The sequence below is a fragment of the Lathamus discolor genome, chromosome 6 (assembly GCF_037157495.1).
Source record: "Lathamus discolor isolate bLatDis1 chromosome 6, bLatDis1.hap1, whole genome shotgun sequence".
NCBI classification, from domain to species: Eukaryota; Metazoa; Chordata; class Aves; order Psittaciformes; family Psittacidae; genus Lathamus; species Lathamus discolor.
This window is the reverse complement of record NC_088889.1, coordinates 53,575,808-53,600,465: the sequence shown is the minus strand read 5'-3', so window position 1 is coordinate 53,600,465 and position 24,658 is coordinate 53,575,808. Positions and strand designations below refer to the sequence as shown.

At 44.4% G+C, this 24,658-nt stretch overlaps 3 protein-coding genes across 10 annotated transcripts in view; 1 reads left to right on the top strand and 2 right to left on the bottom strand.

Annotated features, from left to right (window-relative positions):
- TRPM5 (transient receptor potential cation channel subfamily M member 5) overlaps window positions 1-4,664 on the top strand; it is a 40,531-nt gene extending 35,867 nt beyond the window's left edge. The window contains exons 22-24 of one of the 3 annotated variants that reach the window (XM_065682775.1): window positions 1,185-1,257; window positions 2,223-2,313; window positions 3,508-4,664. In XM_065682775.1, the coding sequence (XP_065538847.1) occupies window positions 1,185-1,257; window positions 2,223-2,313; window positions 3,508-3,608 (265 nt within the window). In that variant the 3' untranslated portion in view covers window positions 3,609-4,664. Of the gene's footprint in view, window positions 1-1,184; window positions 1,258-2,222; window positions 2,314-3,507 lie in introns of those variants that run through there. The other 2 variants (XM_065682776.1, XR_010613496.1) reach the window with 2 other exon arrangements.
- Window positions 4,665-6,532: 1,868 nt separating this feature from the next.
- Window positions 6,533-10,703, bottom strand: TSSC4 (tumor suppressing subtransferable candidate 4). Of its 6 annotated transcripts, none has more exons than XM_065682785.1 (4): window positions 10,608-10,703; window positions 10,029-10,151; window positions 9,138-9,210; window positions 6,533-8,048 (listed from the first exon to the last, which is right to left on the bottom strand). In XM_065682785.1, the coding sequence occupies exons 2-4, from the start codon at window positions 10,112-10,114 to the stop codon at window positions 6,957-6,959; spliced, it is 1,251 nt and encodes a 416-aa protein (XP_065538857.1). In that variant the 5' UTR covers window positions 10,115-10,151; window positions 10,608-10,703; the 3' UTR covers window positions 6,533-6,956. The 6 variants fall into 6 exon arrangements, with proteins under 6 accessions (XP_065538857.1, XP_065538859.1, XP_065538858.1 ...); XM_065682787.1 differs by having other exon boundaries at window positions 10,639-10,656; XM_065682786.1 differs by lacking the exon at window positions 10,608-10,703 and adding an exon at window positions 10,502-10,601.
- Window positions 10,704-17,293: 6,590 nt separating this feature from the next.
- CD81 (CD81 molecule) overlaps window positions 17,294-24,658 on the bottom strand; it is a 33,824-nt gene continuing 26,459 nt past the window's right edge. The window contains exons 5-8 of the mRNA XM_065682770.1: window positions 22,846-22,953; window positions 21,810-21,908; window positions 21,389-21,478; window positions 17,294-20,716 (exon numbers count right to left, since the gene is read on the bottom strand). Of these exons, the coding sequence (XP_065538842.1) occupies window positions 20,654-20,716; window positions 21,389-21,478; window positions 21,810-21,908; window positions 22,846-22,953 (360 nt within the window). The 3' untranslated portion in view covers window positions 17,294-20,653. The remainder of the gene's footprint in view (window positions 20,717-21,388; window positions 21,479-21,809; window positions 21,909-22,845; window positions 22,954-24,658) is intronic.

Below are 24,658 nucleotides of genomic sequence, written 5' to 3'. Positions count from 1 at the left end.
AAATTAATGGTATTGGCTTTAAAATTGTATTTAATTGAGTCTCCATTTAAATACTTCTCTAAAATATCTTCTCACTAGGAATATCACTTAAATTGGTTTAGTATTCTAAAGAAAATTCCAAAATTACTGTTCAGAGGTTTACTCCTTTAAGTGAGACACTAAGTAGTTACCTGCAGAGAAAACACAAACATCTAAGGCAGTACTGAAAATCAGACAGCAAAGCATTATTTAAAGCAGCTTTTAATATCTGTTTCAGCCTTTTTCTCTGATGATAAAACTGACTTCAAATACAGACACAATGGATGTGAAAGTTGTCATAAGAAAGTTCCATAGAAACTTGTTGTTGTGCTGCCTGTTTTCATGCTGTCTTTCAAAACAAACGCCATCTGTCTAACTCATCTAATAGGTGGCGACCAGAACAATGTACTTGAGTACATTCTGGGAAAATACTCTTCTCCCTCTACTCTACACAGACTCCTGCTTCTTTGTAATTTAGAAATATTTTGTTGGTTTAAACTTTATTCTCATAAGTAGATCACTGACAAACCCTAGGAAGGAGAGCTCAATTGTTGAGGTCAAGTAATAAATATGTGTGTAGTTGCTTCCAAAGGGGACAATTATATTCTTTCTAGCTTTAAAACTAGGACACTTTATAGATAGTACATTCTAGATTAAGCTACTGCTAGGAGGGGAAAAGAATGAGTCTGGCGTCACAGTATTTCAGAGCCAGAGACAGGAAAAGGTTCAGATGAACACTGCTAAACCTGTGACTTTTTATCTTTGCTCTTAGGTGGCAGCAGTGTCTGTCTGAGATCTTACGAAACTCTCAGAAAGTGATTCTTTGAACTTTGCAATGAACTCATCCCAAAATGCATTAGACCCATCCAGTGGCAGCTTTTTCACACAGACCTGAACAGAACATAACAGGTTAGAAGGAAGCTTTGAAATAGCCGTTAGGACAAAGCAGAGAGGGATTGGAGGACCCTATAGATTGTCAGCTGCTAAGAATAAGGAACTGATAGGAGAGGTGAAGTATGCAGAAAGCATGTGGACAGCACTATATAGAAGTTCTCTACACAGTCCAGCGAGGGGCCATGGCTCTAGTAAGTCACATGGGTTTTGCGTTTTAGGATTTCTTCTGAGGCCTTTCCATTTTGCTCAGTGTATCTGCTTTGTTTCCACAGAGTGGATAATTTGTCTAAATATTTTAGCGGATTGAAAGAACAAGAAAAGCGGTTTAAAGCTATGGAAGCCCAGGTAGGCAACAGTTTTATGGGTATTTATATTAGCTTTAGGATTTCACCATGTTTCTCATTTAACAGTGGTTTGGCATACCCTATTTTGGAATAATGGGAAGGAGAAGTGGATCTGTATTATGGTCTCACTTACCTTATAGTTTTCTCTCTGTAAAGAAACATTTCCAACCTCTGGTGGAAAGGAGAAAGGGGCATTTCTTGCTCATTTGCTAGCTTACTTCAGAAGAGTTTATTTCCTTTGTTAAGGATGCTTCTGGAATGAAATACTCCACCTTCCCCCCTCCATTCTCCTCCTTCTCACAACCTTTTCTGTCTCTAAATTGTCAACTTGGAAAATACACATATTCAGTATGATCTGACCTACACTGATCTTGGACATCAGTTTTTCTAATTTTTGTAGATATCAGCATCTCAAAGGAAAGCATCTAAGATACAAATGTGAAGCACAAACAATAGAAGGAAACTTTGATGACAAACCCTTGAAATATAAACAAATATTTTTTTTTTAAACACCATTACCATGTGCTAAGTAGCACAACTGTTATTGTTTTCTTTGTCCCTACAACTCTCCAGTGTAACTGTGGCCTTGCTGGAAGTTCCTTATCTTAATATTCCCATCACCGCTTCCCTGCCCTTTTTTATCCATTTCATGGCTTTCTGAAAAAAAGCCTGCTATTCAATGAACAATGTTGACACCAAATACTGGTCCAACAGGAGCACAAAAGAAATGCTTTAATAAGTTTGTGCCAGCTCAAGATAATGCAATATACTCACAAAAAAGAGAACGTATTTAATACAAATCTTCCTTCAGGACAGTTCAACTGTTTCTTAAATATATATATATATATAATGTGGTCTCTCTGATACTGCTTCAGTGTGCTGCCTGGATTATCATTCTTACAAATTTAAGAATAGATAAAGTACTACGAAAATGAGCTGATGTAGAAACCACTACCTATTTTGTAGATTTGCCACTGTACAGCTGTTATCTCCTCAATGGTAGAGGCTTCAACCAAAATCAACCTCTTGTGCAACCAACCAGTTCCAAACCATACATGTAAGTATTGAAAACAATTATGGAGAAGCTAATGACCACTGAACAATTTAGTTAAAAAACGAAAGGGCCTCTATACAGATTGAGAACTTTGAAGTAACATATGGCAAAGGTTTTCAGAATTCCTGTGTAAATGAAAGACTAAACCTAGTCTGGAACTAAAGATGGTTTTAAAGTCTTTCTGAACTGAGGAAGCAGCTGAGACTTGCTTAAGGTAATTTGGGTGAACATATACAAAAGGTTAGGCTGTGTCCAAGCTCTGCTTCATCTGGTTTTGTTAGTAACAGACCTAACAAGGAACAGAATATTCATAATTCAGAATGAAAAAAAAATACCATTTGCAAAATACATTTAAAAGCTTTTAGCAAAGCGCTTAGTGTGAATTAGAATGATCTCACCCAACTTTAAGCATATTAGTAAGTATCTGTTTGCCACATGATTTCTGAGAGGATTGTCTTGGGCTTTTCTTGAGCTAATGAAATAGTCTGAAGTATTACCAAAACTTTTAATATACAGATAATGATAATCATTAAAATCAAGGAAACCACCTACTTTATTGTAATTAACACAGCTCATTTGCCTTCAGAGCTGCAACTGTTCCTGTCAGTTAAGAATCTTATCCAGTGACCCAGGGCTCCACTGTTTGGAGTTTAAAATGCTAGAGACAGACTTTTTCTCAGCACCACAGGATATCAAACACAATAAAGACTTCAGATACTCTTAATGATCTATTTTAGTATCTACCTATTACTGTCAATTATACAAAAAGCCTTCCAAAAAACATAAACTGAACATGTACATACTTTATGAGAAAAGTAGCTGGAAACTGTTGTGACATGACAAGACCTCACGTCACTCAGACTCAAACTAAACTGCAAACTTGACTTTTCTTAGAAGCTTACAAAACACATATGTGAATCGCTTCACTATCAATATTCCAGTAAGAATAAACATCCTACAGCATGTTCCACAGACATGTTAATACCATAACTACATAAATACAAGAAACTTCAATAGCTGAAAAATAAAGAAGAAACCTATGTTTATCATTTACTGAGCAAGTGCAAAGTAATAGAACCTACAGGATCTTTTCATTGTGGATTATCTTCAACATTTTGAAGATTCTTAAGCAATTACTATTATGTGCCCCTTTCTTAATGCTTTTAAACAATCATATGACTTTTATGATCCCACTAGGTGTGATGACTGCTGACACAGAAGTGCATTTGCCAGGAAGAAGTGAAAGAGAAGAGTGTGCAGATCAGTCTGAGGCTGACATCACATACATTGATAATTAGATTTTATTCTCATTTCTTCAGATTAAGCCTTTTGTCCTACTCTGTTTAGCAGTAAAATCCTAATCTCGTGAAAGCCTAAAGCTCAGCATTCAAAGCCTTTACAGCAATCCACTGTCAGAGAGCTTCTTGGTCTTCCTCCTTCAGTTTCTTGAGCTTTCTTCCCTCCTGCTTCTATATTGCTCAGTCCAAAACTCCATTCCACAGATCACACAAAAAACTTTCTCCTGCAGCATGACTCTACCATCTTATTTTCAAAATATGATCAGCTTTCTATTCTCCAAACACCTCACCCTCAATCCATCGTCATCATTTCTCTGTTCAAGGAAACCTCCCTTTGGAAGGGTGATCATTTACACACTAAAAACCAAGCCACTTCCTTGGCCAAGAAAGCAAGCTTGTATTTGAATTGCTTAGAAAGGAAGATCAGGTAATAGTTTCCACAGGAAAGGGCCTGGGACATTGAACCATTACAATTCATACAGTTCCTGGAGTTCTTACAACCCTTCAAAGATTGCACTCACTGCCTTCTATTCCCATGCTGGCTTCTGTGAGATACAACTTCACTAGTATTCCTTATTGAGGGCTCCTGCCTCATCTCCAGAAACTGGAATCTCATCATACAGTCCTCAAGCGTGCTGTGGCTTGTAGTCACTTCCCAAACACAAAGCAGGTGACCCTCCCACAGGCTGACCCCAGCCTCTGCTGCTTGCTGTTCTGTTCCAATGCCAGATCCTAGCTGCTGTCAGCTTGGTGCTGCTAAAGGACTTTCCCTTTACGTGTCACACCACATGGAACACTGCATCTGTAACTAAGCCATTTTCTGATTTCACTTTTCTTTCTCAAAGATCAGGGTAGAAAAAGAAAATGACCTGGAATCTTTAAAGCAGCAATGTGTAGCAAGAATTTTCCTACAGACTAGGAATTTGGGCTGCATCATTTTTTTTCATTACTTAAACTGGCATGTACAGCTTTAGCATAAAAAAAGATAGCTGGCTTTAACAGAATTTTGTGTGAAAAGATACACCAATAAAATGAATGTCGTTACTGTCCTTTAAAGGGAAATTTCTTTGGAATAATAACATCAGAAGTGGGAAGCATTGGGTTGTGGTTTTTCTTACACTGATAAGTTTCAACTGAACTTTGTTTCATCATGCATGTAACACTGCTTCTATGCAACATGAATGTAGCTTGTGCAAAAGCTTTCTCTATTACCAGAGGTGGGGGAAGATCTCAGATCTGATAAAAATACCTTTCCAGCATGAGTCCTTTATTAATAGATAATAATCTTGTTACAATGTCTTCATAAAACAGGCATTTGTCTGGTTTATTCAGCTGTGCCCCAGACCTCAGTGACCCCATTAACAGTGACAAAATCTTGGTATTGTCCTACCTGTTCTTCACCCCAGGCAAGCATTAGTCATAAACCCAGTAAGTTTGTACTGAGCTGCATTTTTTGTTAGGAAGTAACACCTATCTTGCAACCAGCATGCCCTGCTCTTGGCAGCAGCTTCCATTCTGAAACAGCTACTATTTAAATTGTGATCAGCCACCTTAATTATCCCCTTGAAATCAAAATCTATCCATTTGGAATTGCTGCTATGTCCCATGCACATGCACTGTAACAACTGATGTATTTAGCAATGATCCATTTATTAACATGCATCAAACTGTATACTCAGTTTGAGAATACATTCTGCTTTTAAAATTAAAAGGCAAATTTCAAAAGATGGAACAATATTATTTATTTTGCACCGTTTTCTGCTTGTGCTGGCAAATGATGCATCTGTTCAAACACAAAGATGCAAATCACTTGGGCCTACCAGTCAACTATGGTAAGATGCTGACCCTCCCCCCCCGCCAGAAGAAGTAACTTCTTCAAAGATCCTTCAGAGTTTAAGCAAGCACAGTTTAACAAGGAGATCACGAATTCTAAAGAAGTACTCTCACTACACAGCTTTGGGTTTGGTTAATTCAGAATACTGGCAAAAAAAAATGTTAGTTCAAACTGACCTGAACTAATTTGAGTTTCAAATCATACAATCTTTCAGGGAGTTTAATCTTTTGACTTTATTTATAAAATTTATTAACATTCTGTTTGAAAAACGACTATATTTGACATTCATTACAATGTGACTCATCCTATGAGGTGACTCATCCTATGAGGTGATTCACTATATATTGTCAAATGATTGAAAATATTACAAATGTCAATTTTGGAATCTAAACTAAGACTTGAAGGAGAAGTTACAAGATGGTACATTACTGTAACATTCTAGAAGATTTTCAAGAGAATTCTCAAATCAAATAAACTATTTGTTAAAACTCCTATAGCTGTGTTAATCAGCATGGCTCAAAGAGATGCCAAAATCCAGTTACCACTGAACATTTACTGAATCCCAAAGAAAAAGAGTACTTGGTTCTGATATAAATACTTCATTCCCACCAAATCAACATACACTATCAGTGTGGAAGCAGTGCCATCTGGAAAGGACAATACAAACGTGCAGGCTAAGAATCACCGCATCATATCATTATCATCATCAAGGGGAAAAGCTGCTGCCCAACTTCACAACTGAAGCTATGGCAAATTCTGACCTACACTCAACATAGGGAGACTTTGCTGAAGCCATCCTGAGCACATCTTCAGCAGGATGTATCCAGCTGTACTTCTCCAAAGGAAACACTGTGGTTTTTTAAATCTTTAAATAAGGTAAATATTAAACCCCCCAAAATACTGGTTTTGCCAGGTCCCACCAGTCCCTCCAAACGGATGATTGGGTGCTGCTGTGCTTTCACTCTCAATGGCAATGAAAGAACGATGTATGAAGGGGGAGAAAAACAAATAACAGAAACAAAGGTTAAAAGGTTGTAAGGGTTGTAAAGGTGTTCCTCCCTGGGACAGGGCCACAATAAAACACATCCAGTGGAAGACTAGGTTTTTATTTTCATTGTTTAAAAACCTCTACATCATGAACTCATTCCAGGATTTGGGAACCGCTCTGAATGTGGGTGTTAGTAGGAAGCCTTTCAGCTAACACACCTTTCTTTGGCTTCTTCAGTTCCAGCACAAGCCCTAGAGAACGGCTCAAGCAAACAAAGCACACCTTATTCTTTCCTGCAACTATCCTGTGCCTACAGACTTCTCACGAACATGAAGTCTGAAGTGTTTGTTTTAAGGAGCGTAATTTCTGACAGCATAAAATGTTTTTGGTGGCCACAATGCAAACCGTTGAACAAAAAGCTATCATGTGGTTCCCAGACCAGGAAAAAAAAAAGTCAAGAGAAAAAAAACCCAGACATATCCGAAGACAATACAAGTCCTTGGATGTTTCCAGTGAGCTCCATTCTTCAGGACTCTTCCTCCTCCCCTTCATCGTCTGCTTTAGGTCGGAAATTTTTCCTATTCTTTTTCTTATTGCAGTGGAATCCAACTGTTCCCACCAATGGCTCTTCACCTGCACCACTAAACTTTGCATTAAGATTACCTTCTGCATTCAGGTCCCCTGTCATCATGCACTCATCCTCCTCTCTTGCCTTACCACTTCCACTATCTAGGTGTCCCAGCTCAACCTTATCTTCCTCCCTCAAATCATCAGCCTTCCTAAGAGATTTTCCTTTCAGATCTGTTTTCACGTATTTCTTATCATCCTCCCCTGCTGATGATGTTTTCTTTTCCAGTCCATCCACACCCCTTTTTGCTGGTTTGGAGAAGACAATCCTCCCAGCTCCACAGCTGGAAGGGTCCTGGTTGAAGTATGGGGTGTAGCTATCTTGGGTAGCTGAGCTTTGTTCCTTCCCTCTTTTCTTCAGACCCTCTAGAAATTCCATGGCCACTGCCCTGTTAGTCTTGTCACTAGACTCTGAAACTCCATCTAGGCTGTATTTGGTCCAGCGCTCTGGGTGTGCCACATAGTCAGGCACTGCAGGAGAGGTTTTGGGAGCCTGCACTGCTTTGACTTGCTTTCCCAGGCTCTCTAGAACCATGCTACCTGAAGCTGTGGTTGGAGGCAATGGACGTTTAAACCTCCCATCAACAACATTATCTTCAGGCATTGAGGGTACAGACAACTTGGCCGCCTCCTCCAGGCAATCAAAAATGCTCTGGCTACGGAGGGAGAACGTAGAACTCATGCCCCTCAGATGGAATGGCTGGACAGGAGATCTGTGACTGCTGTTTGAAGAGTCAGGGGTCTCTGCTGATCTGTACTCTCCATCATCTACAGACAGCTCCTCAGGAGATATTGTATCAACTTCTGCTTCATCTGCTAACCCCAAGTCATCAGAATCAGAATCGCTGAGCGACACTGTGTCTGAGGGTACAGCTCCTTCGTGGTCTTTGTCCCCACCAGCTGCTATCCCCAGAAAGGGTTCACCTGCATCCTGATCTCCCATCTTCAAGCTGCCACTCCACTGAGGTCTTTGATGTAGGCCCAGGAACAGCTGCAAATATGGGTTTCAAAATTACCAGCGAGTTTAGTGCCTAGAATACAAAGAAGCACAAGAATTCAACTGTGAAATGAGAACCAAGTATGAGACTATCAATCTGTGATGTGCAAAACAATTACTACTGCAATATAACAGGCAGCTGCACTTCAGGGACTCCTAAGCAGTTTCCTTCAAATAAAAACATTATTTAAGGAATGAATGCACATTAAGAGTTACACAATACTCAATACAAGAATGTGAAGTGATTAAAAATAACGCTGCCCACCAAATTTCATTAAAGGTTACAGCAGGTCCAATTACTAAAAGATGAGCATAAAGATGAGGAAATCCAAATACCCCATAACTGTCTTATATATCTTTCAAGAGACATGAATGACCTCTACAAATTATACCCTGCTTTAATCATACTGTATAAATCCACAAAACATATCCTAATCTCTCACATTTTTTGGCCATTGTGATCCTTTATTGCATTAGCTACTGCACCTCCTGTCCCAGTAATCATCCCATTCTGCCTGTTATAAAGGACACTGTCACTTGTTAAGGTCAGTGGTACAGAAGCCACAATATAGCAGGGCTAAAGTTTCAAGATTGCTTTAAAGTGATATAAAGTACAAGCACCACTTCTTCCTTAGGTCTAAACTCCCGTGTTATTATGAGATTCCTGGATTCAGAAAGTGAGCCAGCTCCAGAAATCAATCCCACTAGATTAAGAATAATAATCACACATGCCATGCTTGGGCATGGAAACAAGGGGAAGGTGCAACCAAACGTTTGCAAAAGCTGGCCCTTCAGTCAGCAAAAATACAGAGTGATTTAAAGCCTGACTCAAGTAGTGGTTGGAATACTGATTCATTCTGCCACCTGCTTGAAGGGAAGCTTGCAGAACAGAGGCATTGATAATCATACTACCACTGGCCAGGCAATCAAACAGTGTTGGCAAGCATACATCTCAGCGCAACTCACAAAATGTGAGTTACAGAAACAGACCTAATATATTATTAGAATAAGCTCAACTACCTAATTATAGGTTCTTCTGAAAAGATTCAGTAAACAGACATGGCAAGTCTGTTAGTCACTCACTTTCTTTTCAGACTGAGTCAGCTTCCCCTCCAGAGGGCCAGTTAAAGCCACCAAGGATCTCAGCACTTCCACCCTAGAAAATAAACATTTCCATCAAGATACTGGAAATGTAGTTTTAAAATGAGTTTTAAAAATAATTCCTTCCCCCTGAGTCATCAAAAACTGCAGAACTCAGTTCTAAATCTGACACAAACTCATGCTGGTATAAAAATCTGTAGATATTCCTGGATTTTTGACAAAACACCACCACACAGCCTAATAAGGCAGCACCACTATATTTACTCAACCTCCATGTTCATGCTGCCAACCTTCTTCTGCAGAACAGGAGAGGTTTTAAAAACTAAAAATTGTAATGTAGCATGTGCAGTAAACCACTACAAAATGTACAGTATTACATGCAGCTAAGAAAATATATAAATAATAGTGATGCATTGCATGTATTAAGTACTTTTAAGTACTAACATCATGGCTACCACAGAGTTGTTTTCAAAGAAAGGTTGTATTCAGTTAGAGTCAGATCTTCATGAGGCATCAAACATAGAGAAACTTCTGAAGAATTCAACAGACCAAATGCTGTGTTCCATGACAAAAGGGATCTGTTGACTTCTTTGGAAAACCCTGCCTTCAGTGTAATCCCTTTATAGGATCTAATAATCTGATTAGTTCCTTTGTTTAGTTTCGTAACACATGAAAAGTAATGATTGGTATGCAAAAGAGACATCGAAGCACAGAATTGGCTAAAATAGCTATTGTAGACGGCAATAGAAGTGTTCATCACATGCTCATGGTATTTCTTGTCTGAGGAGAGTCTTACAGAAACAACAAAACTGAGCCTTAAAAAGTGTTAGCAGCCAAACATACTGGCTCTTACAGCACACCAGACAGACTCACAGATTTGTTATGGTGAAGTGGTCACAGTACAACTCAGGCAGGACGGCATCTCTCTGGATGAGAAGGTCCCCACCAAACTCTTCCATCCTGGTCTTACTCAGTCTCTGTGTGTCTTTATGCAACCTGTGAGGAAAAGAGAGACCCTTGCCACTCCAAGCCACGGCCACGAGTCTGCTCTGACTGCAGAGGCAGCGCTGCAGCAAAGCCTGCCACCAGCCCCGCACCAACAACAGCACGGACGACTTCGGGGCGGTGCTGGCACAGGCCGCCACAACGGGGAAAGAGGCAGCAGGCCTAGGCCCTGGCTCACACGTCCAGCAGGCAAGGGAAAACAACAGAGCCCGGGACCTAGCCCAGAGCCACAGGTGCAGCCCCCAGCCCGGCTCCCTTCCCCGGGCCGGGATCCTGCTGGATACACACCCCCGCAGACCTCTCTGCGCGCCAGGGCTGACACCCTCCTCTAGCCCCCACACCTTTCTCCTCACGACACCGGGGCGCGCTCAGCGCCGCGCAAGGAGGCCGCCGACCCGCCGCCCCCCGCGAGCACACCCCCGGAACCGGTGGCGAAGGGCCCCATACCCAGACACGACGCGGGCCGAAGCCTCCTTACAGCGCCAGCCCGCCTTTGCCGCCCGTCCGCACACGCCCGCCCACGGCCGCGGGGCACGCTGGAACACCGAGTCCCTACCGGCCGCCACACCACAGAGGTGTGAGGCGAGAATACTACAACTCCCAGCATGCAAAGCGGCCCGGGAGAGAAGAAGCGGGGGCCGCTTCCCGCACCGCCTCTCTCCTTTGCGTCCTGGGAGCGGTAGTCGCCAGCCTCTACCCCAGCGGGGGACATTTTGAGAGCCGGGAGTGGGGGAAACACCATGGAAACGGGGCTGAGCGCTTTACTCCACCACCCTGGTGCTGGACTACAGCTCCCAGGGCGTACCGCGCCGGCCGCCATTTTGCAGCCTGTGAGGAGCGGGGCTGGCGCTGCCGCTTGCGCAGGGACGGGTTCGGGGCCTCCCCAGTGCTCCCCGGAGAGGCGGAGGTGCGCGGTGTGCCGCTGCGGTGACTGAGGCACGACGGCCGCGGGGGGGGCTCGGCACCGCCTCCCTGAGCGGTCTGGAAGGAAACATGGCAGAAAAGCAGGGTTTGGCCACAATGAACACTTCAGAGGAAGTGTCTGGTTTTATTGTTCGGTTGGTTTTATTTGTTCATTTTTAATGTATTTATTTTCTAACCAGAAAAACCCAAGTCACTTAGGGCATAAAACCATAAAATCCATCAATAAAAAAAAAAAAAAAAGTTCCGTTTTCTATCCCACAAGCACATTTTTTGTGCATGTGTCAAGAAGTGGAATCGTGGCTGGAAATGTTTTATTGGTGTTGGCCAATGATGCCTGATGCTGATTTTTTTTTTCTTGTTTCACAAAATAGGTCACCTTTTCAGTGGAAATACATTTCCCAAGCGGCTGCAATATTTAGCGTGCTAAAAAGATCAGGTTTGCAGCGCTGCGAGCTGTGCCAGGACATGGCCCTGCGCCTTGCAGGACTTACCTCCACCCTTTCCCTGGCTGCTGCTCTCCTCACTGCCTTGCCTGACCCTGTGGCTTCATGATTAAATTAGTTCCTGCAAAGGCCATGAGCCTTAAATGTCACACCTTCAGGTCGCTCCATTCTGAGGGCTTTGCTATATGCCATGAGCAAAGCTCATCTATGCTGTCATTCTGCAACAAAAGAAATTACCTTGCAGTCTCACTTTGATTCTAGTGGCACTAATTTCCCCTCATGGCATCCCAGCCCTGCAGCACTGGTTGCTTCGCTGGTGGGTGTACTAGAGGTAATGCTGTGGCTGTGGCTGAGGAGGCTTCACTGGATCCCTTCAAGCGGGGCCTCACTGTGACTCACCCATAATATAAACTGTAGTCACTTCACTTGCATTGTAAGTCTTTAAATAGGTACTTTTGCCTGCTGGACTGTTGCTAACTACCGTAATTTATGAGGGCTGTGTTTGGAATACGTTTGGCAGCAATGATGAAGTTAGCATACAATGTCTTCTGTCTAGCTGGAGTCATGCTCTAGTTTTAAAACAACAGCTCGAGAGGTGTTTCCCCATTTGGTGATCCTATTTTTTTTAATGTATACCCATATGGTAGTACAGTTACAGGCATACAAGTGGGTTCCCAGCTGGAGGGAGGAAGAAGGGAAAACACAAGTCTTCTGGTAGGCGGGCAGGAACGGATAGGAGGAGGGTGGTGAACAGGCAAAGGGAGCCAAGAGTAAACTATGGGTGAAGACTGCTGGTTCTGCATAGCACTGTCTGGGGTGTCAGTGACACCCAGGAGTGAGCCTCTGAGCAGGCAAGAAAAGGATGTGAACTGTGGCATGTCACTGTTTTTGTGAGGCTGCAGTCAAACAGGGTACACCATAGACTGGTGCAAACAATGGTGCTCTTCTGTTTTGAACCCTGGTTCAGTGCTAGATTAGGGGCTAAGAGGGGCAGAATTGGGCAACATCACCTCCACTGTCTCCATCACCTGTGGATGTGGGTGCCTTCAGAGACAAGTCCATTCCTCTATTTCCAGAGGCTACAAGTTCCTGCTGTGTATGTTGATGATTAAGGTCGCCTTTGGAAGCTGACTGTACCCTTTTCCTCTTTCCTGTCTTGTTGCAGACAATTTACTATCACACACTGCAGAGAACTGGGTATGAGCTGCTTTTTCTCTGGTGGCTGAGGACAAGACAGTCTGCAGCAGTGGATATGCTTGTGTATTGGGATTTTCGCTATTGCTTGGCGACAGCTGAAATAAAAATAATGAGTCAGACTGAAGATGAACAGATGGTGAAGCGTTTTCCCCTTGCCGGCATGAACTAAGGTGGCTTGACAAGGGATATGGGCTGGATCTGAGCTGCAGCGCAGGACATGATCCAAGCGAGTGGGCTGCATCTGGTGCGTGGGCTCTGAGGGGCCAGCTCCTTCATAGAGATGACCCCATGTGTCTGAAGGAAGTCAGTGCGTCCCTGCATGCAGGGGCAGTGTGTGCAGATACCTGCCAGTGTCAGCCCTGGTACTGGGAACCTCGTTCTCCATCCTTGCAAATAAATCTGTCATTTGGCCCCCATCTGGTAAGTATTTCCGCTGCTCACTGGCAGGCTCTTTGCTCGGAGCCTGGGGTGGGCACCTGGCAGGGACGGCTGGCTCGTCTCCTCACAGCTATAGGGAAAGTGGCAGGCCATTCCTAGCAGTTGCCCAGATCCTGCAAGCCAGACTGAGCACTTAGATGCATTTTCACCATCTCCTATGTCCACAAGGACTGTGGAAGTTAATCTGGTATTGCCACATGCAGCTGGTGCTGGGACTCCTGAGGAGAAGTGCGGAGGGGAAGGAGTATTTTCCTGCAGTCAAAAAGCAAAAGGCACAGTAGTACCCACCACATCCTTCTCTACTGGGAAATCATTTGCAGGAAGGAAAGCCTACAGATGGCCTTGAAATCCCCCATAGGGTGCGTTTCCAGGATTGAGTGCTTGACACAGCCTCCTCTACACCAAGCTATGCTGACCCTTGTGCTTGCATTTGCTTCTGGCTTACCTGCAAGCAGGTTTGATTTATTCTAGTGCTGTTCATGTTGGTGCTTTCTCCCACTAAGGTAACTACATAAAATTGGTTCCTGTGGAGCAAGTTTTAATGTAGGTAGGCTATAAAGGTTTTTATCAACTTGATTCTTCACAATAACAATGTTGTGGCTGGTCTGAAGAGGATCTGCAGGGAGAACCCACAACCCCTTTTCTGCTAGACACATTGCCTGTGTGGGAGGGAACTGAAGTCAGTAAAGAGCAAAATTAATACTCTGCAATTACTGAAATTTTACAGAGACAAAACCAGTTGGGGGGTCTCTGTTCATTTTGATTCAGCTACAGAATATTTGTACTAAAAAAAACAAACCACCAACCTTCCCCTAATTCTGGTTGCTTTTTTTTTTCCTCTTACCACTGGGCACAGCATGCCCCATTCTAGTAACAGTGAAGGGCTTGAAGAGGTCCTTAGAACCAGCTGAGGGCCTTGAAGTTAACATGAAGCAAAAAACCACAAAACCCTAGAGCGCCCTAGTCCTCTTGTTAGAACATGATCTGTAGGAGTTTGTTAACCAACACAGCTTTGTAGCCAACACAGGGCTTTGCGTTTACCACCGCTAACCCTTGCTCGGGGAAATCTTAGCAGTTTCCTCACAGCCGGCAGGGAGCGCATTGTGTGCGCACCGTCTCTCCTGGCCTAACACCAACACCTCTTCGGTATTCAGCAAAGCTGTGCTCCAATATGACAGAATGCCCTAGCAGAGCAGGGCCAAGAAACATGTTTTATTTATTTTTTTTAAGAAAAGGTGTGATTAAACTCTAATTAGAAATGTTACTTGCAACCACTGGCACTTATATTGGGTCATTAAAACCCAAGGAGAAATGCCAGGCGGTCCACACTAGTACGCCTAGCTGCAAAGTTTGTGTACCCTGTAGTGTATCTGAAAGTGTGAAAACACCATGGGTTTCAGTTATGCAGCAGTCTTAGCGCTGGGAGGCGTTTTCTGTTTGCTCCAAGTCCCTAAGCTCTGAGGCAAAAGCATCAAGCTGCCCGTGCTTCAGCCAAGCTGCCAGAAGCTGGCTCAAGAGCTCACACTAGAACAGCACTTCTGTGCCCTCCTGCTTTGGTTATGCCCAGTGCAAGGTAACCTGATGCTCCGAGGCTGAAACTGGGAGTCAGACAACAATACATAGCCTCTAGTTCAACTGCACAGCATGGTACAGATGGGATTTAGGGGTTCTAGCCTGTGGCTTTATCATTTAATCATGACCTGGTCAGGTAGTTTTTTAGTTCACTCTCTGCTTGGCACCCACTGATGGCAGATGTTCTTTCACTGGGCCGTATTTCCACTCTTGCCTCCTGAATCTTCTCTGCTGCAGCCACAGCTTCAGCCCTGCCAGCAAATGAGGTTGTTAAAACACTCACCATTTTTTTTTTATTTATTTTTATTTTTATTTTTTTATTTTTCCTTCAGAACAGTCTCCTCTGTTGTCAGCAGCTTGCTCTGGAGCTGAAACTCCGTCTTCTCCCCTGACAGGAAGGGCCGTGCTGCCATGCCGAGCAAAGGAAACAGCAGGTCAGAGCACATACTTCATCACTGAGCCAGGCAAGTGGAGCTGGCAGGCACAGGGAGGGTGCTTTCTTCTACAGAAACCTGCACCATAATCCGTGCTTGCTGAGAGCTGGCTGGTTTTTTTTCCCCTCCTGTGGGAATACTGCAGATCTTGGTTAGAGCATAGATAGCCTCTTACTAGGGAAGGGACATAACCAGTTGATACATATTGGTCACAGTTGTCTTCCTAGGAAACAGTCAGGCGCATTGCTACTTACAACACAGACAGCCCAGAAGCAGCATAAGAAACAAAGCTCACAAAAGCAAAAAAATAACCTCCAAAACTTCTAATTAGAAACAGTCTAGAGGTTGTTTTTTTCCAAGAAACATTTGGGAGTGGGGAGGAAAATAATTCCATTGGAAAAAAATCCGAACTTAGTCTAGTTTACAAAAATTCACGCTTGGGTATTTTTTGGTGGGGTTTTTTTGGGGTTTTTTTTTGTTTGGTTTTTTTTTTTTTGTGTGAAAATTCTTGTTTCACACACACACACACACACACACAAAAGTATTCCTAGGAATCAGAAGTCCACAGTAAGGTCTCCAGTGAGTTTCCAAGTCTTTCAGACCTTTGGAGAATAATATTTTAAGGGAAGTGTCAGCCAGTGTTGTCAGTGCAATATGAGAACAAGCGGGCTGCAAGCATTCCACCCACCCCTTCTCCTCACAGTGGTTTATCCATGTGTCCTCACATGCTCCTAACACAGCAGGACTGCTGTTTTCCAAGAATAACCCATGTCTTCACTTAACAGTCTCTTAAAGGGGCCTGGTTTGCCCAGTCCTCTCCCAGCATCTCAGCTCAAGCATCATGTACAACTCATCTGTTCCTAGTACACCACTGTTAATATTCAGACCTGAAGTGCAGAGGAGACTGTATTCAGCCAGGGAAGCTTAAGATCCCAGCTATGCTTCCACGCAGAGGTTCCAAGGCACACACCTTGGATGCCAAATACATGCTGTGCTTTGCCTGTTCATTTCCACAATTGTTTCTCCCCCTGTTGAACACCATCCCGAGTCTGACAGTGACTCATATCAGCTTAATTCTAGCTCCAGAGGCAGGAATAATTTTATCCCCATCTGGAGCAACAACAGAGCACCACAATCCAAATGTTTTAAGGCATGAAGCAAAGAGAATCACATTCACAGGAAATCACCTAGAAGGGTCAGCTAAGGACTGCACTGCCTGCAGCCCAAATTTTGCACGAATACGAGAACGAGACAAGCCTGTTCCTTTGGAAGACGTGACACAAATCTGTGTGTGATGGAAAGAAACAAGATCTGACAATACATCATTAAAAATCCAGTAACAAGGGGTTTGCTTTGTTTCTTTTTTTTATTGTTTTTAAATATCACTTTTTTTCTTTCCAGAAGTCATTATGTCCGACTCCATTAACATTCAGGTAAACAAGTGAAAGAACAACAGATGGGCATGATCTTGTAGCACGTGCAGAGCCGCTGGGAATAGGTCTTGCTTTTCTTTGCAGCAGCTGAACATTGCTCTGCCTCCCTCTCCATACCACCATGGGCAATGTCTGGCAGCCGCTGTGGGACATTCCTGCTTCAAACACAGCAAGAAGTCCAAGCCAGGGCAGAGAAAGGCAGGCAGCTGTTGGATCACAGCACATGGCCTCCCCCCTGGCTCTCAGCTGGGCTTTCCCCTGGTGGTTCATAGGGGTGCGTGGTGGCAGCAATGGTGGCATTACCAAACCATCCACGAAAATCAGACCAGCCCTCAACCGGCTGGCAGCAGAGGGCATTTTGGGCCACTTGGGGTCACTTCAGGAGACCTGGAGTGTGTGCAGTACTGCCACTGCAGTCCTCTTTCAACACAGTCACCCTATTTTCGCAATCCACAGTAACTCCTCCACAGCTGTGCCCTGCCTTCCCTTAAGGGAAGGCACAATTGCAGCAGCCACCATTGCCAGCAAGCAACCTTTTTGACTTCCCTCAGCACCATTCTGGTTGCATCCGCAGCCTGCTTGCAGGCCCCCCTCAAAGAGGCTGGAATAACCCATGCTGTTGAAGCCTGGTTCACAAACCATCTTGGTGTTAAGGTTAACTGGTTGTAAAACCACAGCGGTTCATCACACAATTCACACTATGAGAAATGTTTATTAAATTGATTTTTGTTTCATTTCTTTAAAAAAAAAAAAAAAGGCAGAAAGAAGTTAAACACACTGCTTTGTGGCATGCTCCACAGTATGAAAAAATCCCAAGCATTCAGTTAAGCTGTCAGCGGCTCTGTTCGACTTTTCGATGTGGTCTTTCAATTCAGACCTGGACAGTTGACTCTCCTCTCCCCCATCAGTCTCTCTCCTCCTCCCTGTTTCAGCTCACAGCCATTTTCGCAGCTGTCACTAGGTCCAGGAGGATGCTTCCCTGGAGAGGGAGGGGTTTGCATTTACAGCCCACAATTTCATCCATAGTTTGTTTTTTAGGAGTGGAGAGGGGAGCAGAACGAGGCCCCATGTTGCACACACAAATGTGCAGGTATGCAGGAGAGGGTCTGAAGCAGGGCAGGGATCCTACCTAGTGTTTTTTATCCCTTCAGCTCAGCCAGCTTTGGGACTGACCAACTGGCAGGAGAGCTCTGTCTCTTTTGGATACTGAGTGCTTCCAACAGGGCGCGTCCCCTCAGCCCTTCACAGCTCCCTCTCTAGCTTGTTTTAACTCGAGTCCAGCTTCACAGGAGGCCAGACTAGTGGAGACCCAAGTGAGTAGTGTTTTTCTGTGAGGGTTTCTCAGCTACTTCAGTTCTTAAGCATGAGAAGTCCTGTCCCTCTTCTCCCAGGGCTGACCCCTCCTGCTACAGCTGATGACCACTGAACATGGGGACTCTCCACTAGTAACTCTAAGGAAAGCATTACCCTCTCCCTGTGAAACTCCTCTGCCCTCTCCCATGACCTTCCCAGCCACTGGCTGTTCCCCTCCCACAGCACCTTTCCTGCAGCAGCCATAGGGACAGGAGGTGGCCAAGGGAGCTGCTTCTAGAGCTCCCCACAGTGACAAACCACCTCTGAAATAAGCCAGCAAGCAAACTGAAGTCCAGGTGGAAGACTGTCTGAGCTAACTTCCTGCTCTTCTTCCTCCCACAGCTCTCAGACTCCCTCTCACCAAGTACCACTTTCTCCCTACTGCTCTTGCTTGGAACAACCCAGACTCCTAAAGCTACAATGTCCAAAGACACACCTAACCTGCATGGAGACCCAGTCTGTCTTCAAACAGAGCTCCAGCTACATATGCAGCATCAACTGAATACTGAACAATATCAAAAATACAGTATAAGGAAAGAAAATTTGAAATGCTTAATGGCATATTTATATACATTTATCAACACTCAACAAAAAAGGCGGCAAGTTACACATCCATTCTGTATGCTAACAATCCCAATGCACATATATGTAAACACCCATGCTTGGTTGATGCATATACATATAGCCACAGAACAGAGTACATGACCTGAAGGAGCTACACTGGGGAACTGGGAAGGCATTACCTACTGCAAAACTCGTCTCATTCTTGATGTGCACAGTGTGGACATTCAGGGCAGTGTTGCTTTAAGGCTATTTCTAAGGCTGAATCTTTTTATGTCCAACCCCTCAATCTGAAGTAATGCTAAAGCACTTCCTCCTCTTATCCACCACAACTTGATGTATATATATATATATATATATTTACCTATATACTTTTTAAAGGCCCTATATACTAAAAGGTAGGAAGAGGAAAGGGGGGAGTAGAAGGGGAGGGAAGCCTCCGAATGGATCAGTTTACCCCAGCGCAGGAATTTCCTATCCTGTAGTGGCAAAGACCACAGCAGCCATGTGCAGCGGACAAGATACTAATTATAATAATCACAGGTCTCGCTCCCTATCCTGTCTAAAGCTCTTTGTTGCAATGAAGGGGGAGAGTGAAATACTTTCAGAAACAGAAATATTCCTGAACTGGGGATCATGATCACTGGTTTCATTTTCTCCCCTTATATGCTTCAAGGTGGCAGAGAGCTGAGAGATACTATAATTTCCAGCTCAAGTGCTTGTATGGCTAAGGAAAAGGCTTTGCTTAAAAATATATATCTATAGAACTATACATATAGATCATCTTTTTAGAGACACTCTGATTTGATTACATAGCTCTTGGGTTATTCTCCCCCTCTATCTACATGGTAGTGGAGTGGCATACAACAGAAGCCACGTACATCGAATTGGCAATCAAAGCTTACCAGGCTACAAGAAAGTGTTTCACCTGGTGCAATCTAAACTCCTCAATTCCCTTGCTTTGATAAGCTGATCTCCTGCCACTGATGTAAATGGAAGGTCTTAAAAATAAACTGTTTTGTTTTCTCCCCAGATCAGGTTATGACAATTTCCCAGAAATATTACAGTGTGCAACAATATGCTATAAGTAAGGAAAACTGCACAAGAGAGTGATGCAAAGATGGTATTTTAAGCACATATGCATATGGCTGGGAACCCCCAAGCATCATCCTGCAATACATAAATGCAGGATTTCTAAGGTTGAGGACTTCTTTTTTAAAAAAAAGTTTTCCTCTTTTATCCAATATCATTTGTATGCAAGAATTAGCTTAACAGCAGAAACTTAGTACACAACCAGACTCTCCCCAAAACACGTTTATAAAGTAACACTGAAGAAGGTTAAAAGTGACAAAATTTTTGTTTGTATTTGAAAACTGGAACTAAAATTCACCCCCAGACACTGACCGTTTAATATAACGAATCAATGAAAATGAGCCAATTTGTAAAGTTATAGCTCGACCAAAACAAAAACCCAAACCCAATAAAAAAACCCAAAAGCCAAAGACATTCCCACTCATCAGAGAGTAAAATTTAAGAATGACTTCTGTTAAGAATTGGCATATTGATGCAAACGGGTTGGAGAGGAACAATACACCTGCGTTTACCCTGGAACACGTTGCACCAAGGCGACAGGGGCTATTTGTTCTCCACTCTCCCAGGGAGGTGGGGCGATGCTAGGAAAAGATGAGTACAAATGACAAAAACACTAAATTCTGCTTCAGCATCCAATTATGTGTATAAAAAAAGCTGGGATTGAAAAAGAGAGTAAAAATCAAGGCAAAGTTTTCTGATAACAGGCTGCAGCTTTCTCCTCTGTACATCTTCCGCCAGCATTATTTCTGAATTACAGAGGGTGGGGAAGAGGGAGGAAGGACTCATCTCCTGCTACAGCTGCTTTCCCCATCACACAAAACTGATGTGTAACTAATTCAGCCACAAGGATATGGGAGAGTTTCATTTATTAAAAAAAAAGTACTTCAAAATAAAAACGGTGAGTACTGTATGGTAATATTGAAGTATTTATATACATAGTTTTCTTTGTCTTCTGTTGAAATGTCTCATGGTCACTTGGTGGCACTTGGGGTCCCCTCTAGCGCCATCCGCCCTGCTCCCCCCTTCCCCTCCCCGTCTCTCACGGCTCAGTAGACGGAGCTGTTCCTTATGCCGCAGCACAGCACCATGCTCAGGATCATTTCAAAGATCTGTTGGGAGACATAGGAGCACCAGTGAGGCACCAACCAGAACAATGCAGGAGCTCCCCTGTGCCATGTGAACACTCTCATGCCAAAGACAAGGGCGGAGGTCCTGTGTCTTCAATTCAGTTTTCATTAGCAGTTGGTCATTCGAGATAAGACGATGTTCTCCCCTCTGGCTGGCAGCAGTGGTGGTTACTTTGCAAGCATGGCAGCTATGCAGCAAATGCTTCAAGATCCCCCCAAGTATTATAGCCCAGCCTCTGTGCACGAACTGGGCTACCAGCCCATGCCACCCACCGCTCACTGGGGAGCAATCCCACCATGTCAAAGAACACAAATCCCCTCCCATTGCAGACTGCAGTGACAAAGCATGGCAGCCTGAGAAACAAGGGGTTTTGGAGGCAGAGAGGAGGCTCAGTGGTGCTCTGCCCTTCTGGATGGGGTTGCAGATGCTCACCAGGGGCCTGCTCTAACATCCCAACCCCGCAGAGGAACGACAAAGCCCTCTGTCTTGCCACATCCCAGAGCAGCTGGCGTGCAAAGGGCTGTCACTGCTGTTGAGCCTCAGGGGCATGTGGAGGAGAGGGATGGATCCAGTCCAGCTGGAACAGGATGAGGGCATCCTGAGGTGGCTTTTTCCCATCTCACAACAGCAGGGCACCACACAATCACACTTACCATGATCACGGCGACCACGATGGCAACAATACCGATCACGTACAGCTTCCCGGAGAACAGCTCATCAATTTTTTTGTGGCAGTTGACGGTCTGAAGCAGAAAAGCATGCTGGTCAGACAGCCTACTCTCCCCTTGCCTGCCCCTGGTACCCAGAGAGGCAGGTCTGCTTCCTCCAGTCCCGCTCATGTTCCTAGGTCGTGACTCTAGGACTTCCCACCAGACTTCACCTCTCTGTGCCTGTCAGCCCCTCAAGCAGGAGCAGAAAAGGAAGAACTGACAGGAACCTCCAAATTCCCTCTACATCGTCACCAAACAAATTAAATCTCTACCCTTTAACCTAATTCCCAATAAATCCCCAAATTTCCCTGGCAGCCAAGTTTCCTCATATGAGCTGCACTGAGCAAAAACCAACCATACTTACCTCAAAGGTTTTCAGGATGGAGTCCTTTCTTGAGCAGAGGTCTTCTCTCCACAGGGGAACGGTAGCTCCCATTAGATTATCAGGACCACAGCAGTCCAGCTGTATATAGAGAGGGGAAAAAAACCCCAAATAACCCAACACAAAAACATCATTAGGAGTCAGCAAACACTCATGCAGCGCCCTCCCCACCATTAAACATCCTTGAAGCTACCCACAACTGAGGAAGCATCTTGGAGGGGAAAACAAGGGAGGGGGAATAACTCTCCAAATTAATTTTTTCTTTCCATGAAATGCAGCTGCTTCCTGCAATAGCGGCAGACAGAGCTGATGTTGGTATCCTGGAGGAGAGTGAAGCCAACTCTCTCCAGAGATTTTGCTTCCTGCTGAGCAGAGGAAGTATTAGGAATAGTTCCTTAGAGCAATATTTTTCTTCCATTTAATTTTACTTAAATCAGGGGTGCTGAGGTAAATGAAAAGCAACTTAATTAGAGCTTGAGCCAGACTTCCCAGCACAGTGTGAAGGGCAGAATACTGAAGAGGGCACAACTCTGCTTCTTGACATGTGAGAACAACAAACTTGACAGGCTAAGACCTGCATGTAGGACCATCTGCTTTAGACCCTGCTTTTCCTATTCATTTTCCTGACCCCTATTTTCAATCCTCCTTCCTCCCACATTCTCATTTCCTCTGTCTGCAAGAAACTGCTATGGAGGGGAGATTTCTACATAAAGCTTGGTAAGCAGGCAGCAAAATCCCAGTGCTGAGAACACAAACACATTTGATCCACTTCCTAAGCATCGAAAAATCCAGTGTTGCCTTCACTCCCCACCTGAGGACTTGTAGCTCAACTTACTGCTTCTGCATCAGTGGGGAGGATCGGTCTGTGCGCAGCGACAGCCATTGTTCACCACTGACAAACTACATGCAGAAGTTAACTGGGTGTCGTTCGTAGCATGCAAGATCCTATCTATCAGCAGGTGCTTTGGCTGACTGTATGTGGCCTCAGCAGTGTGCAGCAAGACCGCTGACATCTTACCGTTTCATGGAAGGTCTTCACCACAGCTTTGCCATTGTTCGCGTCTGACTCTGCCATGAGCGCTTGTTGAAACGCTTGATCGTAGAACTGCTTCACATCTTTGGCTATCTAGGAAAGACGGGAGAAAAACTCCCTTTCAGGCAGAGGAGAAGGAAACCCATCCAGGGGATGGGTTCAGTGTCTGAAGGGGAAAGGCACCCTCCAATGGCACACACAGGTAGAAAAGCAGTTTTTAAATAATTTGCACCCCATTTATTTGCACAGGTGTGTGAAAATAGGCCTGTCTTTCGTAGGGCCTAAGTCCCTCCAGCCCCAGGGTGTTAAGAGCAGCAGATATTAAGAACTGCATCCACCACTCAGCAGGTTCCAGAAAGCACTATCCAAGTGCTCCATGAGCACTCTCTATTAGGCAAAGACAGACAAGGCCCAGAGGGTGGACCACAAGATCTGAGATAGCCTTCAGCCCACGTGGACTTGCTGTTTGGCTCAGAAACAGCTTGTTCTGAACCACCCGACACATGGAGACAAAGGAAGCGGGTAACACATGTCCCACTGAGGCTGCAGAAGCAGGTAGGACATGCTGGGGAAGTCAGGAGGAGGTGGGGTGTGCAAGCAAAGCTGCGGTAGGTATGGGCACCTAGGCTTCTTGCCTGGCAGGAATTTGGGGGGTATTGGACACTAAAGCCTCATTTGGGTGGCTCATTCTCAGGGAAACTGGCCTTGTGGCTTCTCTTCTAACACCCTCCAATAATTTGGGAGAGACAGATGAAAAGAGGAGATGCAAGAGAAGCAAAATAAAAAAAAAAATAGGAGCAAGTACAGAAGGGAAAATGCTTTCAAGAACATCTGCTCTTGGCAGTGCAGGCTGGATTAGCACACAAAAAAAGAAACAGCAGTAAGAAGGAGCACGATTTCAGTCAATTATCCCAGCGTTTCTTCGTCACTGCTCAAAAAAGTTTGCTTTGGAGGGCAGTGTTCTCCAATCAAAGCATTTGATTCTGGTACAAGAAATATATAAAGTAATAATCCTATTTCTTGCCTCCCCATCCTGTATGTAAATCATCTGTGGAAGAGCAACCCTGTGCCTGGGTGACAGGAGCTGACTGTCCCCCCAGGGGCTGCAAACCCAGGTGGAATGGGGAGCAGCTCTTGTGGCCAGGATCACCCAGTGCTTCCCTCCAGCCTGTGTTGCTCCCCAGATGTCTCTGGCCAAAGTGGGGAGAAGCAAGCCGCCTGCCTTGTGAGCAGGGACTTGTGACCAGCCCATTCATCACACAGGCAGTGAAAGCAGCTGACGCCAACAGACTGCCACTGTTCATTTTAAACTGCAAAATTAATTTTAGGGACTGAAGTCATCGCTCTTGTATCAGCAAATCCTAAATTTCTCAGCTTTATGCTCTGATGGCCAAGCACCTTCTCCCCAGGATGGAAAGCAACATACACAGGGTGGGGGGGTGTTGCCTCCTTACTCAGACTCTGCTTTTTTTGCTGTGGCACATCCTGGACTCTTCAGGATTCACAAACTAACATCTCCAGGAAACACGGCCCCTCTGCAAAGGTTAATTAGTTCACCAAAGCTGCTAGGAAACATACCCTGCCTGCATAATAATATGTTTAGCCACGGAAGAGCTTATTCCGGTGAAGTCATGCACTGTCTGGTGAATGACTACAAGGGTGTTCCCACTCATGGGTGAGCTGGTCATCTGCAGCCTACATGCATGTGAAACCTGAGCAGGCCACCACCTACTTACATGTCTAGTTTACATCTCCTAGTAAACACATTTCCTGCTCTGCCAGAGAGTCTAACCTGTGT

Bases quoted from the DNA above. Each gene is read 5' to 3' on its own strand.
- TSSC4 (XM_065682785.1), bottom strand. From the start codon at position 10,114: ATGGAAGAGTTTGGTGGGGACCTTCTCATCCAGAGAGATGCCGTCCTG. The intron at 9,211-10,028 runs GTGAGTCTGTCT...TTTATTTTCTAG, and splicing joins CACTTCACCATAACAAATCT to GGTGGAAGTGCTGAGATCCT. The intron at 8,049-9,137 runs GTGAGTGACTAA...CCATATTTGCAG, and splicing joins TGACTCAGTCTGAAAAGAAA to CTGTTCCTGGGCCTACATCA.